The 24,505-nt window shown below is 36.2% G+C and overlaps 1 protein-coding gene across 1 annotated transcript in view; it reads right to left on the bottom strand.

The window, feature by feature from the left end:
- The window catches only part of APPBP2 (amyloid beta precursor protein binding protein 2), a 60,478-nt gene that overhangs the window by 13,779 nt on the left and 22,194 nt on the right, over positions 1-24,505 (bottom strand). Inside the window, exons 4-9 of the mRNA XM_070772602.1 lie at positions 20,897-21,020; positions 7,949-8,117; positions 3,931-4,020; positions 1,524-1,591; positions 1,338-1,443; positions 345-469 (exon numbers count right to left, since the gene is read on the bottom strand). Coding sequence (XP_070628703.1) covers positions 345-469; positions 1,338-1,443; positions 1,524-1,591; positions 3,931-4,020; positions 7,949-8,117; positions 20,897-21,020 — 682 coding nt within the window. The remainder of the gene's footprint in view (positions 1-344; positions 470-1,337; positions 1,444-1,523; positions 1,592-3,930; positions 4,021-7,948; positions 8,118-20,896; positions 21,021-24,505) is intronic.

Raw genomic sequence — 24,505 nt, 5'->3', positions numbered from 1 at the left:
AGATGACTGTCATTCAGTATTTCTGCATGTTATGATCAAGTTTGTACACCACTGTATTAGTCAAGGAAAAATTACTGAAGGAGATACTTAAAAAAAAGACATTTTATATGATGATATAAAAGTCTCAATGTCAAACCACATACGCTCTAAATGAATGGCTTATAAATTGGGATGACTTTAAATGACTTAAAGAACATTTTAGGGATCTTGTTAAAGTTCCAGGAGGACAACTTTAATCCATTAATTTATACATGAAATAGTACTGTGTTAAGGAAAAAGCAAAGCAAAACAAAACAAAATAGCAATAGCATTTAATTCCTCATGAAAAGGAAAGTAGAACTTACAGTGCATTGTCAAATTTCCCAGAGCTATACTGGTGAACATAAGAGGAATACGCCAAGTCTTCATGAGCTGTTGCTACGTGAATATTTTTGCCACCAAACACTGACTGCCGAATGTCAAGGGCTGCCTGAAAGAGTCAAGAAAATAACTGATAATACTGTGAATGCTTAGAAAACACTACCTAGTTAAATTAAGCAGTCTAGTGACCTAAATATATATTTTATATACTCAACCCCATCAGTTTTGGAAAAAAGTTCTGCTGTAGTTAGAGCACATGTATGCTTAGTGGCTTCAGCCGTGTCCGACTCTCTGCGACCCCATGGACCATGGCCTGCTAGGCTCCTCTGTCCATGGGATTCTCCAGGCAAGAATATTGGAGTGGGTTGCCATTTCCTTCTCCAAATTTAGGTCACAACAGAACATAAAAGTCACTCACGGCTTGATTTTCTGAAGAGTAAGTCTGAATTAAAAGGCAATGGCTTACTAATAAAAGTCATTCACATGTCTTAGGAATTACATTAGTGTTTTTTCTCTATATCCTTTTCAGAAATAAACTATAAAATCAGGGATACCTTGTCCAGAGTGATGGCATAACAAATCATGTACCTAAGATTGACTAAGGCCTAAAATAACTGTTATCTACCCTTCTTGCTACTACAAAGGCACTATAATGATTTGTGCTAAAGTAACAACAAAGACATCATCTGGGTAAATGAAAAAATTGAAAACTACTAAATACTGACCCACAACTCCAAACTTTTTCCCTAGATGAGCCTCTTTAATTCCTAAAACAGTAAGTCTTAAGAAGTTTTACTTCTTTAATTCCTAAAGAAGTTAAGTTTTACTTCTGTTATTATTTAGTAAAATAATGGTGTGCCATATATGAGAAGGGGCTCCGAAAAAGTTATTTTTTGAGAGTAGTTTATACACCATAAACAAATTATAGGTCAGCAAGTCAATTTAGGTTGAAAGAAAAAGTGTAACTATTAACATACCTGATAAATTGCAACAGACTGACAGATATTATCTACATTGAGTAAGTAGAACCCATAATCTAGCAGTGTATCAGAATATTTTGGGTGTTTGGATCCAAAATGATCCCTATAAAAAGATACAAAACTATTAGGATATAAAGTAGAGAGAGACAATTTTAAATGGTATTTTTAATAACAATCACGTACCGTGCCAAATACACTGCATGTTTAATTAACTGCTCTGCTTTCTTAAATTCACGTTTTACAACACAAGCCTAAAGATGAAATGAAAAATTGTTAAATAACTCACAAACAGTTAATGAATGTGTTAAAACAAATACGATTTATATATTCAAACTACAATGGTTAAAAAGAAAAAAACATCTTCAAACATAAATAGAATGGATCTATTTGTAATTTCTTTCCTTCCAAGTATTTGAAAATTCCATTATAAACAGATGTGTATATATCCTGAGTAATTATAAAACTTAAAATTTTCAGTCATGCCCAGAACTAAACTGTTATAACAAAGGTATCTTAAAAAGCTCATATATTCCCATTCTTACATGTTATTAAAATAGTGGGGGGGGGAGGGGGTTTGCCTGTATATTTTTGAGATTAATTCTTTGTCAGTTGCTTCATTTGCTATTATTTTCTCCCATTCTGAAGGCTGTCTTTTCACCTTGCTTATAGTTTCCTTTGTTGTACAAAAGCTTTTAAGTTTAATTAAGTCCCATTTGTTTATTTTTGGTTTTATTTCCATTACTCTGGGAGGTGGGTCATAGAGGATCCTGCTATGATTTACATCAGAGAGTGTTTTGCCTATGTTTTCCTCTAGGAGCTCTATACTTTCTGTTCTTACATTTAGATCTTTAATCCACTTTGAGTTTATTTTTGTGTGTGGTATTAGGACGTGTTCTAGTTTCATTCTTTTACAAGTGGTCGACCAGTTTTCCCAGGACCACTTGTTAAAGAGATTGTCTTTTCTCCATTGTATATTCTTGCCTCGTTTGTCAAAGATAAGGTGTCCATAGGCGTGTGGATTTATCTCTGGGCTTTCTATTTTGTTCCACTGATCTATATTTCTGTCTTTGTGCCAGTACCATACTGTCTTGATGACTAGCTCTGTAGTCTAGGGGGAAAAAAAAAAAAAAAACTAAATGAAATACATTGCTTAGCTCTACTAAGCAATGTCCTGGGTGTTTTACATGCTCTGCTTCATTTAATGAAAGGAAAACTCTACAAGTAAGGTCTCTTCTAAATTCCCATTTTAAAGAGAATGAAACTGAGGCACAGAGACATTAATGAAGTTAATAGTATTTCAAAGAGGTGCTTTTTGGTGAGCGTATTTATCTATACGTAGAAAACTTCATGGGAAAGGGCATTTTCCATCTAGATTGTTGGGGAACAAACCTGCTTTCAATTCTATCTATTAAAAAATTAAATATGTTATTTACATCTAAAAATAAATAAATAAAATAAAATAGTGGGGGGTGGGGTGGGGGGAGAGGGTTCACCATTATTTCCTAAAGTACTTATTTATATCCCAGTAGCTTAAAACTATCTGGAAGTTTTCCATCTAATAATCTTTAAATGTACAGAATTCCAAGTATTCCTATTACTTCTTAAAATGTTCTGATTCATGGGAAAGTCAGTAGACTTTAAGTATCATTTAAATACAGAAATATAAATCTTGCACATAAATTAAGCTGTTTTTATACTAAATGCATATTCAATGTTTTAAATTAAAAAACATATTACTGTCTCTTCTAGCTCTACTGATTACCTGAATATTTATGCTATTTACTTGCTCTAAAATGACTTAATAAATTTTACAGAAATCTTAAGACTCTTCTAAATCTGTCATTTTAGAAAAATTCCTCTAACTGAAATTTCCGTAAGTAAAACCAGCCAAAGTGGAATATTCAAAATGGAAAAGCTCTGGGAAATACTATATCTGAAAATTATATCAATGCTTTAAAGCTTCAGTTTACTAAAGCAGCAATTTAAAAATATTACTAAATGATTTCAAAGACTTAATTCATTCTGTTTTTTTTACCCAGTAAGAAGAAACACCATGTAAGTATTGCCTATCAGGTCAAGAACAGAAAGCTATCACACTGTGAGACTGCAATACTGTGACTGAAAGGTTTAATACTAGGATATCCTTTAGCAGAAAAGTGACCGAAGCCCATACAATCATGGCATAAGGAATTCAGGTTGCTGTAAAGGTTTAAGAAGAAGCCAGATTCCTGAAACTGAGCAGAAAAATTTAGAAAATAGATGTTGGTATCCATGAGTATGCAACACTTAATTTTTTAAATAGCAGGTGGTGGCTGTTGCTGTTCAGTCACTCAGTTGTGTCTGATTCTTTGCGACCCCATGGACTACAGCCCACCAGGCTCGTCTGTCCCTGGGATTCTCCAGGCAAGAATACTGGAGTGAGCTGCCATTTCTTTCTTCAAAAGATCTTCCCAGATCAGGGATTAAATCTGTGTCTCCTGCACTGGCAGGCAGAGCCACCAGGGAAGCCCCCAAACAGTAGGTTAATTAACACAAATTTGAAGCTTATTAAACTCTATAATCCATTTAATAATTTTAACATTATATTTACCTTAGAAGCTTGTCTTAAAACATCCACCACGACTTTGACTGGTAAGCTTGTTGTGATTTCTTTCATTGCCTCAATGCACCATTTGTATGCCTAAAAAAATTTACAGAAGAGCAAACCCTGTGATGTATCAAATTGACAGTATTCAATGAAATGCTTAAGAATTTTTCCCGCAAGCTTTCAAGTACCTGAATAAGGAAGACACACAAAATATGTACACTTAAAATTTCCTCTCAGAGGCTGAGTTTTCTTTAAAGTATGCTTGTTACATTTTTCTTTGGATATGTGACACATATTCAGGACATCAGAAGCATGTTCTTTCTGTCCCAGAGCCTCTGCACATACCATTTCCTCTGCCTTACGATACATCCCCCTCCTTCCTCCAACCCCCTAAACCACCTAAGCTGTCCTTCAGGTTTCAGCTCCGGACAAGGTTTCCTGTACTTTCCTCCCCCTACTGTAACACTTCTTTGTGATATTGTTCTACTACAATCGCTTGTGTAGTTGGGTGCTCACTTTGTGCTAGCTATTGTTCTAAGCATTTTATGTGCAGTGATACAGTTAACCAACACAACACCTCTTTGAGACAGTGTCACACAATGTGCTAGGGCCTAGGTATCTAGTAGGGGACAAAAATAGAATGTTGTTCATCCCCTAGTGCTTAGTAGGGTGGAGGGTGGGGAAGCAAAATGAATTATTCTGGATAGTAAGAACTGCTTCAAGGAAACAAAAAGTATTACAAAAGGATCATAAAAATGTGGAGAAAACCACCTGAAAATTAGAAAGTAAACATTTGTTTTCTTCTATAAGCTTCCATCTCTTTCATTCCACCTAAAAGATGTTAACTCTTCAGAAGCAATTTTGATGCAAAAACAAAACAGGAAAAAATAAAAATGATTTGGGTTAAAAAAACACCTGGTTTGTAAGATACTAAATAAGCTGATTTTGCCCCAGTAAGAATGTAAAATCTGTGGTAAATTGTAATACTGCTTTTAAAATATTTACTGCCCCTCTTTGAGGAAAGATACGGAGAAGGCAGTGGCACCCCACTCCAGTACTCTTGCCTGGAAAATCCCATGGACGGAGGAGCCTGGTAGGCTGCAGTCCATGGGGTCGCTAAGAGTCGGACACAACTGAGCGCCTTCACTTTCACTTTTCACTTTCATGCATTGGAGAAGGAAATGGCAACCCACTCCAGTGTTCTTGCCTGGAGAGTCCCAGGGACCGGGGAGCCTGGTGGCCTGCCATCTATGGGGTCGCATGGAGTAGGGCATGACTGGAGCGACTTGGCAGCAGCAGCAGCAGCAGCTTGAGGAAAGATAAACTTCCCTTTCACATTAAGATTTCCTTTGGCCAAAATATTAATTAAAATATAAGCAGAGTTCATGTGAAATGTGCCATTTCTAGGAGAAAGCTTCAAGAACCAGTAATTCCTTCCCCATACTGTTTTTGCCTTTGCTCCAATGCTGGTAAAGTTCTAGACAGAGGCCGCTCCACAACATGTGGGTTTTGATCAACGTGTAGATATGATGTGAAGCAGAGCCACAGACAGACCAAGACATGAAGCAACATGAGCAAGGAATCAACTGGTGTTATTCCAAGTCAGTGCTGTTTGGAGGTTGGTATTATCTTGGTATATCCTAGACTATATGGACTCAGAGCAGAATATGGTGATAATGCATCAAACTATATCCTCAAGATTTGTGTACTTTTCTGTAGGTATCAATGACAAATTTATAAACTATCAAAATTACACGAGAAACATCTCTAGACTTAAATGTTCCTCATGAATGTGCAGCGAATTCCAAAGATCATGAATAAAATATAGTATGTTGCTGTTGGTTGCTAAGTCGTGAATGATTCTTTTGCAGCCGCATGGATTGTAGCCCATTACGTTCCTCTGTTTATGGTGTTTTCCAGGCAAGAATACTGGGGTAGGTTGCCATTTCCTTCTCCAGTATAACACCCCCCAATTCAAATGTTCAGAAAGAAAAAAACTGTCACTTAAACAGTAACTGCTGGTAAATAAAGTGGAAACTGGTGAATAAAAGATATTTCTGTTCCACTGAATACACTGTTGAGTCTGGACAGAAGAAGATGGGCCTGGAGCTGAGTACAGGAGTAAAAAATGGCAAGACATGATTTACTTTACAGAACAGAAAGAAGGATGCAGGGGAGTATGAGAAACAGAGATGAAAAGAAACAATGAAAGAGCAATCAGAGACGGCCAAGATGAGGGGGGCATATGTGGAGAGATAAAGGATGGTCATGGTGGGGCACCTAAAGAACTTTTTTTTTTTAGCCATGCCTCATGGCTTGCAGGATCTTAGTTCCCTCACCAGGGACTGAACTTGGGTCCTCTGCAGTGGAAATGCCAAAGTTCTAACCACCAGATGCCAGGGAATTCCCAGAAGAACTTTTCAGGCAGGCAAATACCATTGCTGTTTACTTCATTCTCATTTCCATAAAGGCTGTCCACACAAAGGCCTTTTGTGAATGGGGTTCTTTGTTTTTGGTGTGTAAAACAACAGAAAAGGGCCAAATTCTATATCTAGACTGACACGCTTGGGTACAGTTACTGCATAAAAGGGGCAGCAAAACAATTCATCAACAGAACTAATTCAGCAGACACAAGAATTCAGCATCAAAAAGAACCAGAAAAAATATATAAACCTCCTGAGAAAATGCAGACATGCTGATTAGGATTTTAGATTTTAACAAATAAGCTTGATGACTAAAAAAAGTTTCCCCCCAACTTTACTGAAGTATAATTGACAAAAATTGTATATATTTAAATTGTACAAGATTTGATATACATACATACTGTGAAATGAGTATCACAATCAATCTAATTAACACATGCATCACCTCAGTGTTCTCTTTTTTTATGTGTGATGAGCACATTTAAGAGCTATTCTTAGGAAACTTCAAATATACATATAGTATTAACTACAGTCAGCATGCTATAATTAGATCCTCAGCACTTACTCATCTTAGAATGAAATATTAAGCTTTGAAAAATAGTTAATGTAAACGATGAGGCATGCCTCTTAGAACAGCCAAAATCTACAACACTAACATCAAATGCTGGCAAGGGTATGGAGTAACAGGAGTTCTCACTTCTTCCTGGTGGGAACGTATGCTGGTAGAGACAATCTGGCAGTTTCTTAAAAAACTTAACAAACTCTCACCATACACTTCAACAAGTTCAACACTTCCAACATTCTTTGATAATGCCTTCTTTGATAAATATTAAAAGCGGGATGATCCTAGCTTTGGGGTTGTAAACATCACTTTACAGTTATTCTAGAATTCTCTAATTTCACTTCTAATGGTAACTCTCCTTTAAATGTGGAACATATATATATATATATATATATATATATATATATATACACATTTACATTGCAGGGCAAAAATTGACATTAGGGCAATTTTAAAATATTAAAGCTAAATGACAGCTATCTGACAGTGCAAAATAATTATGATATTCTTCCATAAATAAAGTAACCTTGTAAAAGAGTTAAGCCCACACAGTTCACTTTTCAACTATGTATTCATTAGCACCAAAGCCTTAATTTAACAGTATAAAGCCAAAATGGAGGCTACTACTTTCTGATAACTCAGAGATAGAAGCAAAACAATGCAATTAAAGTGTAAATAAAATCTAGGTTCCCAATGAAATGAATGCCTTCAATTTATGAGAGTTCACCCAGAGCTACACAACCAATAATAAAGCACCCACTAAAGGTTCATTTAACAGAGCACGCTGTCAAAATAATTTAGGCAGAAGTACATTTAGTCAAATTAAAAACAAACGTAAAATTGTACATGTGTATGTTTAAAATCCATCTCACAGAATACTCCTTTGCCTATTTAAAATATTCCATTACAAATGTATATTGCTTTAAGTAAACCCATTATTTGAAAATGAGATTAAGACAGATATGAGGTTATATGATTTATTTTCAGCTTAACAGATACTTACTGGTTATAATGAAATATACTTCAAAACACTCACCTCATCATAGTGACTTTTTGCAAACAGGAGTGCACACAGTTCTCCATAGAGTGCAGCTTTGTTTGCTTGCTGGCCATGTTTTGAGAGTTTATCCATATATGTCTGAGCTAACTTAAACGTTTCTTCACCCAAATGGTATTTGCAGTTTCCATTTCGCACATGAAGCAATCTGCAATTGCACAAATAATATGAGCCTATTTCTGATAGCTATTTTCTGTATGGTAGACTTGGTAACCTCTTACAGATGGCTACATAGCACCCAAATGAGTTAAGGTCACCAGACAGAAGAAACGAGGCACTACTGGAAAACAACTGTCTGGCCCAAGCTGGGACTGACTACACACAGAAAGAAGTGTATGTTCATCCCAGAAAGCTACCGGTGATTAATCTGATCCAATGTTGATTCCTTATCCTCTCTAAATATTGTGTATACTTTGTGCACTTGTCATGTACTACATGTATTACTTAAAACTCTCTTTGTTTCAAATCCCAAAGTAATACAGTTTTATTATAAGAGATCTGGAAAATAATGAAGACAATAAAGATCAACATGAAATCCTATTACCTATCATTACTTTCCATTCTTTTTTCTAGTATATTCTGCAACCTTTTTGTTGCTTTATAAAAATGCTTAATTCAATTATCTTTCTAGTAAGACAAGTTCACTGAAAACTGTGGTACTGCCAGTTCTTTCTTTCATAACCTTTATCCTCTATGATGGAAAAATACAGAATTTTTTACACACAAGTATCTGCAAAACCATGCTGATTATCTAGTGATATGTAAGAGTAGTAAAATGCTTTAGGTCAGACTGAGGTCAAGATAGCAACAGGCTATACATCTGTACGAACCACATATGAGACAGAACACTGTGAGGACCTGACATATATTTAAGAATCTATTATGATGTTGGCTAAAACATTATGTCCATATATCATGCCAATATAATTTTATGAAAATGCTCAGCTCTGAGAGGGAACAAGGTATAAACATCATTTAAAAGAAAATCAAGTGGAAAATAAATAAATGAATGAAAACCAAGTTAAAAAAAAGAGAGAAAGAAAACCAAGTATGGAGAGGTTAGGAAGCATTCTTCAGGAGTATTAAATGAAACCCAGATACTTAATATCTAACTTTTATATCTATTCCAAAAATACTAACATATCAATGACCCAAGATGAGAGAGATGGTAACAATCTTCTGATCTCTAGCTTTCTGTTGTATAGTCAGGAAAAAAGAGAGTAATTTTACTATTGTTTTTTAAAAAGTGAAGTATAGTTGATTTACTATATTGTATTAACATAATTCCCTATGCTATACAGTAAGACCTGTTGTTTATCCATTCTATATACACCAGTTTGCATCTGCCAATCCCAAACTCCCAATTCATCCTTCTCCCTCCCCCAGGCAATCACCAAGCTATTCTAAAAGAGAGTACTTTGGGGGACTTTCCTGGTGGTCCAGTGGTTAAGACTGTGTGTGCTCCCAAGGCAGGGGGCCCAGGTTTGATGCCTGGCCAGGGAACTAGATCCCATATGCTGCAAAGAAAGATCCGACATGCCACAAGTAAGACCCAGAGCAGGCAAAAATAAAAAGAGTAATTCTGAATCATCAGGATTATTCAATAAGGTGGAACATTACACAATGTGCATCCTTCCAACACTCACCGTACAATTAACTGCTTTTAGAAAAGACTAAAACCCTCATATAAAACAACACAGTATATCACTCTAATGGCAGAAAACAAAGAGGAACTAAACAGCCTCTTGATGAAGGTTAAAGAGGAAAGTGAAAAAGATGGCTTTAAAACTCAACATTCAAAAAACTAAACCATGGCATTCAGTCCCATCACTTCATGGCAAATAGATGGGGGACAAGTTGAAACAGTGATAGATTTTCTTGTGCTCCAAAATCACTGTGACTATATATAGCCACAAAATTAAAAGATGCTTGCTCCTTGGAAGAAAAGCTATGATAAACCTAGACAGTGTATCAAAAAGCAGAGATGTCACTTTGCTGACAAAGGTCTATATGTATAGTCAAAGCTATGGTTTCCCAGTGGTTGTGTATAGACCGGGGACTTGGACCATAAGGAAAGCTGAGTGCCAAAGAACTGATGCTTTTGAACTGTGATGGTGGAGAAGACTCTTGAGAGTCCCTTAGACTGCAAGGAGATCAAACGAGTCAATCCTAAAGGAAATCAACCCTGAATACTCACTGTTAGGACTGATGCTAAAGCTGAAGCTCCATTACTTTGGCCACCTGATACCAAGAGTCAAATAAGACCCTGATATGGAGAAAGACTGAGAGAAAGAGGAGAAAGGGGTGGCAGAGGATGAGACGGTTAGAAAGCATCAATGACCCAATGGATATGAGTCTGAGCAAACTCTGGGAGATAGTGAAGGACAGGGAGGCCTGACCTGCTGCAGTTCATGGGGTCGCAAAGAGTGATGACTAAACAACTGAACAACAGCAACAAGGTTAATCCAACATTCTGAATGAAGTACCTTCCATGATACCAAATTTCTTTTTTTCCCCCATTTATTTATCTTAGTATTTATTTGGCTGAACAGGTCTGAGTTGCAGTATGTGGGATGTTTACTTGTGGCATGCAGGATTTTTTTTTTCTCTCTTAGCTGTGGTGTGCAGGATCCAGTACCCTGACCAGGGACTGAACCTGGGCCTCCTGTACTGGCAGCATGGAGTCTTACCCACTGATCACCAGGGAAACCCCAAAATTTCAACTTGAAGAAAAAATATATGTAATTATCAGATGAGTTGATTGGATTTATATTTTAAACCAGAAATATAAAAGTAGAAAAAATATGTTTTGGTATACAGACTTTTCATGCTAAAGTAATACAAAATTAAGAGACACTGTCACTTGACAAATTGCTCATTTAATAACCCAGAGTTTGCAATGATCCCTGCCACAATGAAAAAAAAGTGAAATCTAGTAAAGAGAGAAAGAATTTATGACCATCAGGAGTTTCATTCTAACTATGCAGGCAATATATAATGGGGAAGACAGCCTTTGCAATAAATGGTGTTGAGACAATTAGACAGTAACCCACAAAATAATCAAACTGGACTACCTGCTCACACTATACACAAAACTAAATTCAAAACAGATTAAAGGCCTAAGTGTAAGACCTGAAACCATAAAACTTCTAGAAGAAAACATAGGTAGTAAGCTCTCTAACATCAATCTTAGTAATTTTTTTTGTCTCCTCAGGCAAGGGAAACAAGAGCAGAAGTAAATACATGGGAACACATAAAACTAAAAAGCTTTTGCACAGCAAGGAAATTATCAAAAACCAGTTCAGATCACCTATGGAATTGGAGAAGATACTTGCAAACAATGTATCTGATAAGGGGTTAATATCCAAAATTTTTATACAAAGAATCCACACATCACCAAAACAAAGAACCTGATTAAAAAATGGACAGAAGTTCCTGGGTATTCATCCAAACAAAAACATTAATTAGAAAAGAGGTATGCACCCCTATGCTCACTGCAGCATTATTTACAATAGCCAAAATATGGGCGCTACCGAAGCGCCCATCAATAGATGAATGGATAAAGAAGATGTGGTATATATACACAATAGAGTATTAGTCATAAAAAGGAATGAAACCTTGCCATCTACAATAACATGGATGGACCTAGAGGGTATTATGTTAAGTGAAATGAATCAGAGTGAAAGACAAATACTGAATGACTTCACTTATACTTGCAATCTAAAAAACAAATGAACATTACAAACAGAAACAGAGTTACAGACAGAGAATGAGCAGGTGGTTGCCAGAGGGGAATGGGGTACAGAAAGAAACACGTGAAGAAGGTTGAGAGGTTCAAACTTCTCGCTGCAGGAGTCACAGGTATGTCATTTACAATATGGAGAATATTGTCAATAAGTTTGTAAAATCTCTGTATGGTCACACAATGTAACTATAGACTTATCTGGTGATCATTTTGAGTTATATAGAAATATTGAATCACTATGTTGTGTAACAGGAACTAACAAGAGTATTGTGGATCAATTATACGTTAAAAACAAACCCATGGAAAAAGAGATCAGATTTGCGATTAGCAAAGGGGGGAGGTAGGGGGAGAGGAAGTGGACGAAGGCACACAAAAGTTACTATTTCCAGTCATAAGTATGAGGGATGTTAATTTAATGATAAAAGAACATTACTGTATGTTAAACATATAAAAGTTGTTAAGTGTCAATCCCAAGAATTTTCATCACAAGGAAAAAATTTTTTGTATTTCTTTAATACTGAACCTACATGAGGTAACAGATGCTCCTTAAACTTGTGATAATCACTTCACAATGTATCTAAGTCAAACCACTGTGTTGCACACCATCTTGAATGTATACAGTACTGTATATCAGTTACAGCTCAGGACAACTGGAAGGGAAAGAACTTCATTCTAGTGGGGAATGGTGTATTAAGGTAGGCAGACAGACATCAATAAGTAAGACGATAAATGCTATGAAGACGATAAAAAATAGGGTTATATGATCAAAACCTTCTTAAAGGAGGGGCTTAGGGCAGACAGAAGAATTCTCCTCTGTCTGTAGATATAACATCTGAGCTGACACTTAAATATAAGAGGTAATCATGTGCAGATCTTGGGAAACATGTTCCAAACGAGTGCAAAGGCCCTGAGAAAGGGAAAATAATTCTATCATAAACAAAGAATAGTAAGAAAGCCAACATGCCTGGAATATCATGAATAATGGATTATGTGAAGAGAGATAAAAGTAGAGAAAAGTGAAAGTGAAAGTTGCTCAGTCCTGTCTGATTCTTTGCGACCCCATGGACAATATGGTCCATGGAATTCTCCAGGCCAGAATACTGGAGTGGGTAAGCCTTTCCCTTCTCCAGGGGATATTCCCAACCCAGGGATTGAACCCAGGTCACCCACATTGCAGGCGGATTCTTTACGAGCTGAGCCACAAGGGAAGCCCGAGACTACTGGAATGGGTAGCCTATCCCTTCTCCAGCAGATCTTCCTGATCCAGGAATCGAACCAGGGCCTCCTGCATTGCATACCAACTGAGCTATCAGGGAAGTCCAAAGTAGAGAAAACAAAGATTTTTATAGGGTCTAATTTGACATAGTAAGGCACTCTGGCTGCAAAAGTGAGTGAGATTATTTATGCCGTAGGACAACACAGTCTAATAAAACCAACTGAAATGTTCCATATCTGCTCTACTCAATTTAGTAGCCACAAGTGGCTAATGAGTGTCTGAAATATGCCCAGTGTGACTTAGGACTGACTTTTAATTCTTAATGTTAAATAGTCACATGTGGTTAATGGTTACCATATTAAATAGTAAAATTTTAGAAAGACAGCTGTGGTTATAGCGTGCAGAATGGATTACAGTAAAGCCAAGACTGGAGGTAAGGCAACCCACAACAGAAGATATTACAACAGTCCAAGAAAAAAAAAAAAAAACCTTGAGAAAAAAGGACTGGTATAAGAAAATACAGATTTGATAGTTATCCAAATAGCTGAACGAGGAAAAAAAATTAAATTTAGAGAATGAAACATGCTCACCAGTCATTTCTACAATACTAGTAACTGCATTTCCAGCAAACTTCACTGTAGGTAGTCTCCCTAAAAGTAAGTTTCTGAAAATTAGTAATTGGAATATGATGGGGGTAGCAAACTAAGTATTTCATGCTAGAAAAAGCACAGCTTGATATTTTCTCCAGTCTCTGCTGATTATCTATTGAAACAAAAGGGCAAACTCAACATATGTAGACTCTTCAGGGTCTGTGTGTTCATCTGGGCTTACAATGAGCAGGATGCAGGATCCAAGAAACTTCTGGTGCAACCAAGGATCTAATTCTATCGCAGTGTTCAGCCTAAGGAAAAGGCAGGCTCTCAAGGTTCTCCAAACGTGGTATAACCATTAAGCACAGTCTTTATTTTAATATTTTTTAAAGATAGATTTTATTTTTTAGAGCCGTTTTAGATTCACAGCAAAACTGAGAAGATAAACAGACTTCCCGTATACCCACAGTCCCACGATATTTTATTTTTATGACAACATAAAATCATAGCTACTTGATTAATAGCTATTATCAAAAGCAACCATTTAATTAATTAAGTTACTCATTGTTTGAAGTGGAAAATATACAAATCTAAAAGCCACACTACTTCCCTGATAGCTCAGTTGGTAAAGAATCTGCTTGCAATGCAGAAGACCCCAGTTCGATCCCTACATCAGGAAGATCCCCTGGAGAAGGGAAAGGCTACCCACTCCAGTAGTCTAGCCTGGAGAATTCCATGGACAGTATATGGGGTCGCAGAGTCAGACACGACTGAGCGACTTTCACTTCACAACCCCTGGTCAAAGGCCACTAGTTTATAAATATATTTACTATAAGATTGAGCAAGATAACTAGTTTTAGACAGACATGACCAAAGTATGTTAAAAGTAAACGTGAAGGGGGAAAAAAAATTCTCTCCCGCTCATCCAAGTGTATTTTTTAATGAATCATCTTGCATTTCCATAACATTTTCATCACCCCAGACACTCTATAATATACAATAGCTTCCCATTCTCTCTGTATATCCCCCAGCTGCTGGTAACCTCAATCTACCTGTTTCTATAAATTTATCTATTCTAGATATTTAAGTAAAATCATACAGTATTTGTGGTTTTGTATCTGTCATATTTCACTTAGAATATTACTTTCAAAACTCACCTATATTGTAGCATATATCAAAATTGGTTGAATATTATTTTGCTGTATATCCACAACTGACTCTTGAACAATTTGGAGGTTGGGGCACTGACCCTTTAGGGCAGTAAAGAAAAAAAAAATTCTCATATAAGTTTACAGTCAGGCCTTTGTATCCATGGATTCAACCAACAGTAGACCATGTAGTACTGTATTATGTATGTACTGAAAAATAATCTGTGTATTAAGTGGACACTCAACAGTTCAAACCCACGTTGCTCAAGGGTTCTTTTGTCGGCGGATACTTGAGTCATTTCTACGTTCTGACCAGTGTGAAACATTGTGCAATGATCACTAGCATACAGATATCTGTTTGCATCCCAGTTTTCAATTCTTTGGGATATATATACCTAGGGCTGAAACTGCTGGGTAATATGGTAATTTTTGTGTTCATCTTTTTAAAAAACCACCAAACTATTCCATAGCAGCTGCTCCGTTTTACATTCTCATTAGCAATGCATGAGGATTCTAGTTTTGCCACATTTTTAAAAAAATTATTTTTAAAATTTTCCTTCTGGTCCTGGACTTTTCTGATTTCTGATTCAATCAATTTGCTCTAGATTTCATTAAGAATTTCTATTTTTTTCTTGGGTCAGTTTAGGTAACTCTGTATTTCTAATAAATACCTATCTGGTGTGGTTTTAATTTTAAATGGGGGAGCAAAGCACTGTGAGAGGAGACAGATACTGCTGGTTCCCTAACCAAGGCATTTTCCTCACCTCATGCTTATTGGTAGAACCCTGATTTTGTGAGGCACTGACTCCTTTCTTGTAGGACTCATGAGTAAATCATTAGTTTAAGCCGATCGTTTAAGCCAATCCTAACATAGCGATCCTATTCAGATTGCCAGTGACTGATTCAGAGGTAAACAAATGATCTAGCTCTGCCTAATGAGACACAAGAGGTCAGCTTGGTGGTTTCCAAGAAAGGCTCTTTTGTCATCAGAGATAAAATACAGTCTTTCTTCTGCTGGACAATGCGGAATCTGCATGGGATACCTCAAACCACAGGAGCATTCTTACAACCACTGGAGATTAGAGGAGTGAAAAGATGGGGAAAACCTAGTACCCTGATAACCTCTATGAATTCTGAATTAACCTACTTTGGAGATACTTGACTTTTACATATATTTTTAAAATCAAATTCTTTGTATTTTTACAGTGTACTGCTTACGTGCCTATGCGTGTGCATGCTCAGTCAGGTCTGACTCTCTGTGACCCCATGGACAGTAGCCCGCCAAACTCCTCTGTCCAAGCAATAGAGGGCTGATACCTGGGTTTGTGACCTTTTTGTTTGTGGATTGTACGTTTTATTATCAACATCCTTTTTAATTAACTAATGGGTTTTTTATACTGAATTCTGCTTTTATTGTTGATATTACTGTTTGAGGCTATTTTCTTTTAACAGTATATAGCCGGGTTTCATTTTTTCACCTTCTTGGCAGTCACTGTCTAGAGAGGGGAATTGAGCCCGTTTACATGTACTGTAATGCCACTTGTATTTGATTTTATTTCACATTTTTCATTTATCATACTTAGTTATGTCCTCTATTCTCTTTGCTTGTATCTTGCTTGGACAAGTCTTCAATCGTTCTTACCACTCTACTCTCACTATTCTAATTTGGAATGTCTATCATGTTTTTCCATTAATCAATTTATTAAATACCCCTCCCTAAGCACTGACAATGTTTGAACATTAAATAATGATAGCCATTCATATTCCCTGCACCAAGATGAGACTTTTATAATACTTCCTTATAGTACTACATTTTTCCAAATACATACTTTTAAAATAGGCTATCATATATGCCCAGTATAAAGCAACCTGAACATAATAACATCAGCCTCCACCTTCCATCCAAAAAGGTTTTCTGCCAACTTGAACATACTAAGTTTTAGGGATATATATGATAAAATTTTGAAATCTCTAATATTTAAATCATCTTTATGTTATAAATATTTTAAACCTAAATTAAAATTTTAAAACTTTTCTTCCTTGCAATTTATGAAATGTTACTAAACTGTTCACATGCATCTTAAAACATTTATTTTCATCATCAAACTACTTTTTGAATCACCTAACAGTTTTTCAGAGTAAAACATTTTCACTTGTTTGCAAATCAGCACTTTTAAGCCTGGTATAATGTCACTAGAAATTTTATCCAAAGGCACCATCAACCATTTGCAAAGAATTAAGACCACTGGGCTTTTTCCTTCTGCCTAAGACAAGTGGACATCCATAATTTCTGCAACCAAGTCACTTAATCCATTACATTTCAAAGAAATATTCAAGAAGCCAGTTAATAAAGATACCTAACACAACTATAAGGCTATGATTTCCAGAGTAATTCTTAACGTATTAAATTCCAATACTTTCTTTCTTTCTTTTTGGCTGCATGGGGTCTTCCTTGTTGCTTGCAGGCTTTCTCTAGCTGCGGTGCGCAGGCATCTCACTGCAGTAGCTTCTCTCATTGTGGAGCACGGGCTCCAGAGCACACAGGCTTCAGGAGTTACAGCACATGGTTTCAGGAGTTCTGACACTTGGGCTTCAGTAGTTGCCTCACATGAACTATAGAGCACAGGCTCTGTAGTTGTGGAGCATGGGCTTAGCTGCCCCAGGGCATGTGGAATCTTCCCAGACTAGGGATCGAACCCATTTCCCCTGCATTGGCAGGCAGATTCTTAACCACCGGACCACCAGGGAAGTTCTTCATTACTTTCTTAAAAAGAAAATTCGGGCAGGTTATCTCTATGAGTTTCCTGATGCTGGCACAGGCTAAGTTTTCAGGTTAACATTTCTTTCCCAAATAGTATTTTGTTGTTTAAAACAACAGACTTGAAAGAACATCACATAATAAGAGGGGCTTTGTAAGGCAACTCTTCAATTTTCAGGTGGAAAAAGAAAATCATCTTACATTTAGGTGGTAACTGAGAATTTATTTCCTTATTTTAAAAAACACTTATTTCTTTGGCTATCCCAGGTCTTGGCTGAGGCACTCAGATCTTTGATCTTCCTTGTGGTACGCTGGATCTTTCAGTTGCAGCATGTGGGATCTATTTCCCAACCAGGGACTGAACCCACACCTCCTGCACTGGGAGCTTGGAGTCTTAGCCACTGAACCACTAGGGAAATCCCTGTTTTTTCATTTCTATAATTTCCTTTTCATTTCCAGTTTGAAAAAAAAAAATCCTTATATAAGACATATTACAAATTCACAATTTGTTCTTCATGCTCTTTCTACTCCATTATGTCTAGTATATATTACAATGCTCACTATTTATCACGTTTCTACACTATCTTCCCCTACCTTGAGATTTGCTATTACTGAACTTTTGTCTGGTTAGAGAAATTTCTTGACTGTTTTCCTTAGGAAAAAGACATGGAGGTATATTTGGTCTCTATACACTTAAAAATCTGAATTTTATCCTAAATGTTGTATAGTATTTTCAGAGTAATTGAGATACTGCTATTGTCTCCTAGCTTCTAATTTCTACTTATTCTTAGATTTCAAGAAATTCATCTTCCTAGGGCTCAGGGTTCTTTCTTCAATCTAGATTCAAGTCTTTTCCTCTCGGTTTGGCAAGTTCAATTTTTCACTTAAAATCCCCAAAATATACCAAAATAATAACTGTGGTTATTTCTGGGCAGCAGGGTTACAGATCATATTTATTTTCTTCTTCATAGATTTCTGAATGTTTTCGATTTGTTTGGTAATTGACACAGGCATACGCAGAACAAAATTATTAAATAGAAAAATTAAAGTAAAAGAAACTAAGTCGTGTCTTCAAGGAAAAAAACAAAGACTGAGAAATGGTACCAGGTTTGACAAGATGATTCTCCAACATCTGCTCTATACTGCTTTCATTCCACCCCAATTAGAAACTGATTTTGTGCTATTAAATTTAAAAACACACTCTTAGATTAGGCTCAAAACTCCTGGGGCTGGCTAAAGGATTTCATTAGCATCTGTTCTCCAAAACAGAGTTTTCCCAACTCTAAAGCTAAGAATAATTTAATCTTTTTTTCAAACAATACTACTATAATACTAAAAATTTTATGTATGCCTATCATGACCAAGAATTTATCAAGTATAGCTGTGCAGGAGCCAATTTTATTCTGAAATTTCAAATTCTTAAGAACAAGATGTCTAGGTATACAGGCAGTAAGCTAGTGTTATAAACAGTTCTGTTTCTTGGCACAGGCTTTTTTCTACTCATATGTGTTTGTTCTAAAGACAGCCAAAACAGTAACTGAATTAAAGTAACCTATCCAATATTTTCCCCTCTCCTCCTTCCTTAATGTAGACCCATGAGTTCATTTGGAGCAGTAAAATGCACAATTAAAAACGTTCTGCTCCCTAGACGTTATACCGGTTGGAGGATATGCAGAGTCTGTCCCAGCTTTCTAGTTTCGAAGAGAGGTAAGCAAGGAAGACAGGCCTAGGCTTCTAGGAAAACTATTTTTTCTGTCTGAAAAAAAGAACTCAGCTGGCATGAGCCTTTTACCCTTCTCCTTGCCTGTAACATTTACAAACATAATGAGCTACATGCTAAAGTTAATAAAAAACAGGAAAGAGAAGAGGAGCCCTAGTCCTGGAAGAAAACAAAATCTTTTGGTTATATTGATGTAAAATTTATATAAGAGCCTTAAAATCAGACAGACAAGAGAAATGTTAGATATCCAAAAGAAATAAATCTGACTTCATGAGTAAAAAGCAAGCATATATAAGAAAATGTTATACCTGTAGGTCAAAAGACTGCCTGCTATGAAAGAGGAATCTACAATGACATCATACAAAATGGATTTTTAAAATTCTAAGTTAACTAGTTCATACACAAAGAAACATTTAGCTAGCCCCTAAAATCCCATGATATATAGTCAAGTCTCCTATTCCTAGGCAGAAGTGGAGAGGAAAGATGACACAGATTATTTTTTATCAGTACTACAAAGTATAGGCCCAATAACCAATCCCTTTATAGCTTCTGCACACAATTATTATTATTATTATTGGAGCTTCCCTGGTGGCTCAGATGGTAAAGAATCTGCCTGCAATGCTGGAGACTAGAGTTCGATCCCTGGGTCAGGAAGATTCCACTGAAGAAGGGAATGGCTACCCACTCTAGTATTCTTGCCTGGAGAACTCCATGGACAGAAGAACTTGGTGGGCTACAATTATTGGGGTTGCAATTATTACTATAATTTATCATAAAATATCTCTGGGCAATTGTCCTAAGCTTCTAAAATATTATTTATAACTAAGTTTCCACATTATACTTCAGGATTTGAAGTTCTGTCTAACACAAGTGAGCCCTGTATAAAACAGTATAATAACCTCAAAAGACTGAACAGAGAGCATTAGTAAATGTTAACATAAATCAACAATGGTTTTATGTAAAAGAACCTATATTCCAGCTCTCAAGAGGTTCAGATTTAATTAACTCATTTCTAAGATACATAAGAAATATCATCACTTATTCAGTAAAAATATAATAAATTCAGTAAATTGACCAGACTCTGGTTAACTTATGACAGAATTTTCATTATTTTTTTAACTTTATTTCAACTTTCCTTTAGTTTTATATATTAAAAAAATTCTTTTAAAGAAATGTCAAATCAAATTGGGGGAGGGGGGCAAGAGAAAACCTACATGAAAACAGCTAAAACTAAATGCTACATGTACAAAAAAAATAAAGATCATAAAAGCACAGAGTCCTTCTGAATTTGCTTGCCTTTAAGTATATCTGTTAAAAAATGAATTTTCAAGAAGTTATTTATAAATAAAATATTAATCAGGTTATGTATGATTCCAGAAATGTAAACAAACATTTGTTTGTTACAAGCAAACAAAAAAACACCGAAGAAAAAAGTATATTTCTTCTCCAAGCATCCAGTGCCTAGTACAGCATTCTATAAATATTTGTTGAATGAATGAACAAACGAGGTCTATGACAAAGAAAAGAGATATATATAACACACAGTTTGGTTCATAATACTTCAATCTAAGCTGTCTGTAGCAAGATAACTCTGTTTTGGAGATGAGAGACAGGAGGCCAGACTAGTGAAACTGACACATGAATGTCATCTCAGAAGGTTGATCAAATGTTGGAGTTCGCTTAGATGAGCTAGAACTAGAAAAGCCACTAACACCATTACAGCATGTAACACAGGACCGCTCCAACTTACCTCACACAACATTCTACTGCACGAAACCAATGAGGCATCTCATCGTGTAGAGTACACAACTGAAGGCAAGACAGAAAAACCTTCTCGGCATCACTGTACCAGCCTGCATCTGAAAGAAAGCCACCTGAGGACAAGAGAAACCAAAATCTTCAGATAATTTAACAATCACCTGAAAGCATGCTTACCATGAACGTTATCTAAAATGGAAAAAACCTGTGTTTTCTAGTCCAAAACAAAGACACCAACTATGAAATTTTAAAGAAACTTTCAAACAAACTAGCGGCATTAGATCCAAGTTGACACCCTGAATAAGGAATCAAGAGTTTTAACCCTCTAAAAATATTCCACTGACATTTTCCAGTTAATTAGCCACTATATTTAGTGATTTTTCTAACATTTTCATCATGCAGGGTTAATGTTAACTTTTCAATCAAATAAACTTCATCTTCTTACAATAAACCACATTACAGAGGACACACAGATAAAAAGAAACAGTAGTGCTAGATCATGTCAATTTTTTTTTTTTTTTTTTTTTAGCAAAAAATCAAATTGCTGTCCTTCAACAGTCCTAATGCACTGAGCATCTGGGCATCACTTCCTTGGAATACTGTTCATCTTTTTTGAGGCTCATGACCCCCTCCTAGTGGTTTAATACATTTTTTGATCGTGCCAACTAGTCTTAATAGTGTCAATAGGAGCTGGGTTGAAGAAAAAATATTTTGCTCAGTCTGGTGTTTTATGTTTAATTGTGTGTAATGAAACAAATATTTTAAATGGGGAGAAGTGTGCTTTAGAATATTTCTTCTCCTAAATATGATTATTATTTTAGGGTGCTCACTAAATGACTGGATTAATGAGATTATAATATTCATATTAAGCAATCTCCTACTCATCCTCTCAACATACTGGGCATTGTGCTGGTTATTAGGTTATCATGTTTTTCAGCTTCAAACCAACCCTTCTAGGCTGTCTGATGATACACGGCTAGGACTCTATTATCACATTTCTCCTTTGCCAGTTGGTTCCCTGGTAGTCTCTACCAAAGAAGGCATTAGAGAGAAGGCTGTAAGCCTGCAGGAGTAAGAGACACTCCCCAGTACCTTCCGGTTTCTGTCAGAATGGGCTCTGCTGACAGTGCCCAAAGGTTATGCTTCTTTACTCTGGCAGTGCGATTCATCTCTGTAAGTCAATTCCAGTTGCAGATTTCCAACACTTACAGATCTAGATTCACAGTATCCCATCAAACAACTAGTCACTGAGGTGCCCCTCCTAGAGGTCAAGATTCTAGACCCACGAGCCCTCTTCTCAGAACTCTGAGGCACCCGTACCACTGCAGCAGGATCCCAGCTTTGCGATGACCGGGCGGCTTGTGGGATCTTAAGTTTAAAAACCTTTGAACTGTATACTTTGACTGGGTAAACTGCATGCCCCATGAAGCACATCTCAATAAAGCTGCAATTTTTAAAAAAAGTATACATCACATAGACTTCTGGTATGAAGTTTTTTCACTGTTTCAGTAATTTTAGGATCAAGACTGATAATATAGTTGTTCAATCTGGCTTCTTACAGAGGGCAGATTGGTATGAGTGTAAAGACAACAGAAGAGCTCAGTGAATATTAGCCTTCCTGCCTTTCATCTTCCTTGATACTAAAAATCTCCCACACAGATTTTTACATGACCATCTAGGACTAAATGGATGTCAATATTAACATTCATTAAGATCACAAACAATCTACTGTTAACAGACATTCTTAAGTCATAATTCTGTGTTGCAATTTATAGTCCATGGGACTATCAAAGGATAAATGCTGAAAATTCTTTTCGGAAAAGAATGTTGAATTCCTCCAGCAAACTGTCTATGACCACTACAAAAATTTTGCTCTAATATTGAAGGAAATGATCATGAAAACTTGGTGAAGAATATATGTGGACATGCGAGAGAGAAAGAGACATACACGTTAATGTGAGAAGTTAAAAATGAATGGTAGACATATGTAAAATAGACGACCAGGGCAAGTTTGATGCATGAAGCATTGCATCCAAAGTTGGTGCTCTGCGACAACCCAGAGGGACAGGGTGGGGAGGGAGGTGGGAGGGAGGTTCAGGATGGGGGGGATGACACATGTATACCTGTGGCAGATTCATGTTGATGTATGGCAAAAACCATCACAATATTGTAAAGCAATTATCTTCCAATTAAAATAAATAAATAATTTTTTTAAAAAAGAATGGTAGAATGTGATGATGGGAGAGTCCTGTATCCTGATGGTAATGGTGGTTATATAAATACTTACATGGAATCAACTGCATAGAAAAAGCACACACGACAACTCAAAAATCAAACACTCCAGTTAAAAATGGACAGAGAACCTGAACAGACATTTTTCCAAAAAAGACTTACAGATGACCAACAGACACATGAAAAGATGCTTCTCATCACTAAATATCAGGGAAATGCATATCAAAACCACAATGAGATATCACCCCCTACCTGTCAGGATGGCTATTACCACAGAACAACAATTAACAAGTATTCACGAGGAGGACCCTCCTGCACTGTTTGTAGGATTGTAAACTGGCACAGCTACTATGGAAAACAGGATGAAGCTTGCTCAAAAAATAACAAATAGAACTGCTATATGATCCAGCAGTCTCACTTCTTAGTATTTACCCAAAAAAAGGCAAAAACACTAATTTAAAAAGATACATGCACCCCAATGTTCACTGCAGCATTATTTATAACAGCCAAGATATGGAAGCAACCTAAATATCCATCAATAGATGAATGGATAAAAATGGTATGAGATACATTTATACACACATAGAGTACTACCCAATCACAATTTTTTTGAAAAGGAGAAATCTTGCAACAACACATAAATCTAAAGGGTATCACGCTAAATGAATTAAGTCAGAGAAAGAAAAATATCATATTATCTCACTTATATGTAGAATCTAAAACCAAAACAAAACGAAAATAGAGTCATAAATACACCCACCAAACAGCTGGTTGCCAGGGAAAGGAGGTGGGGATGGGGTGAAATAGGTGAAGGGGATTAAGAGGTATGAACCTCCAGTGAGAAAATAAATAAGCCACAGGAATGTAACATACAGCCTAAGAAACATGGTCAATATTACTGTAATAACTTTGTATGGGGACGATACTTGTCATGCAATCATTTCATAATGTACACAAATTCCAAATCATTGTGCAGTATGCCTGAAAACAACATAATATTATAGGTCAACTACATTTAAATTAAACACACACACAAATGAGTATATATAAAAACCAATGAATGTTAAATATTGGATTGGTCAGAAAGTTCCTTTGAGTATTTCTGTAAGATGTTACGGAAAAACTCGAACAGACGTTTTGGTTGACCTAATAGGTCTGTAGTCTAGGTAAAACTTTAAACCAGTGTCAATTTCCTGGTGTTGATAGTGTCAGTGAATCCACAATCATTTCAAAATAAATATTTGACAAAAAAGGGTAGCAATAACTTCAATAATAATTGCCTGAAACATATTTACCTATGTAAATAATTTATAAAAGGCATATTAAAATGTTACGCAAAAGTTAAACAATAGTTTTCTGTATGTGTAGC

Source organism: Bos indicus, chromosome 19, assembly GCF_029378745.1.
Source record: "Bos indicus isolate NIAB-ARS_2022 breed Sahiwal x Tharparkar chromosome 19, NIAB-ARS_B.indTharparkar_mat_pri_1.0, whole genome shotgun sequence".
Taxonomy (NCBI): domain Eukaryota; kingdom Metazoa; phylum Chordata; class Mammalia; order Artiodactyla; family Bovidae; genus Bos; species Bos indicus.
Note: the sequence above shows the minus strand (reverse complement) of the source record. Positions and strands in the feature narration are given on the sequence as shown.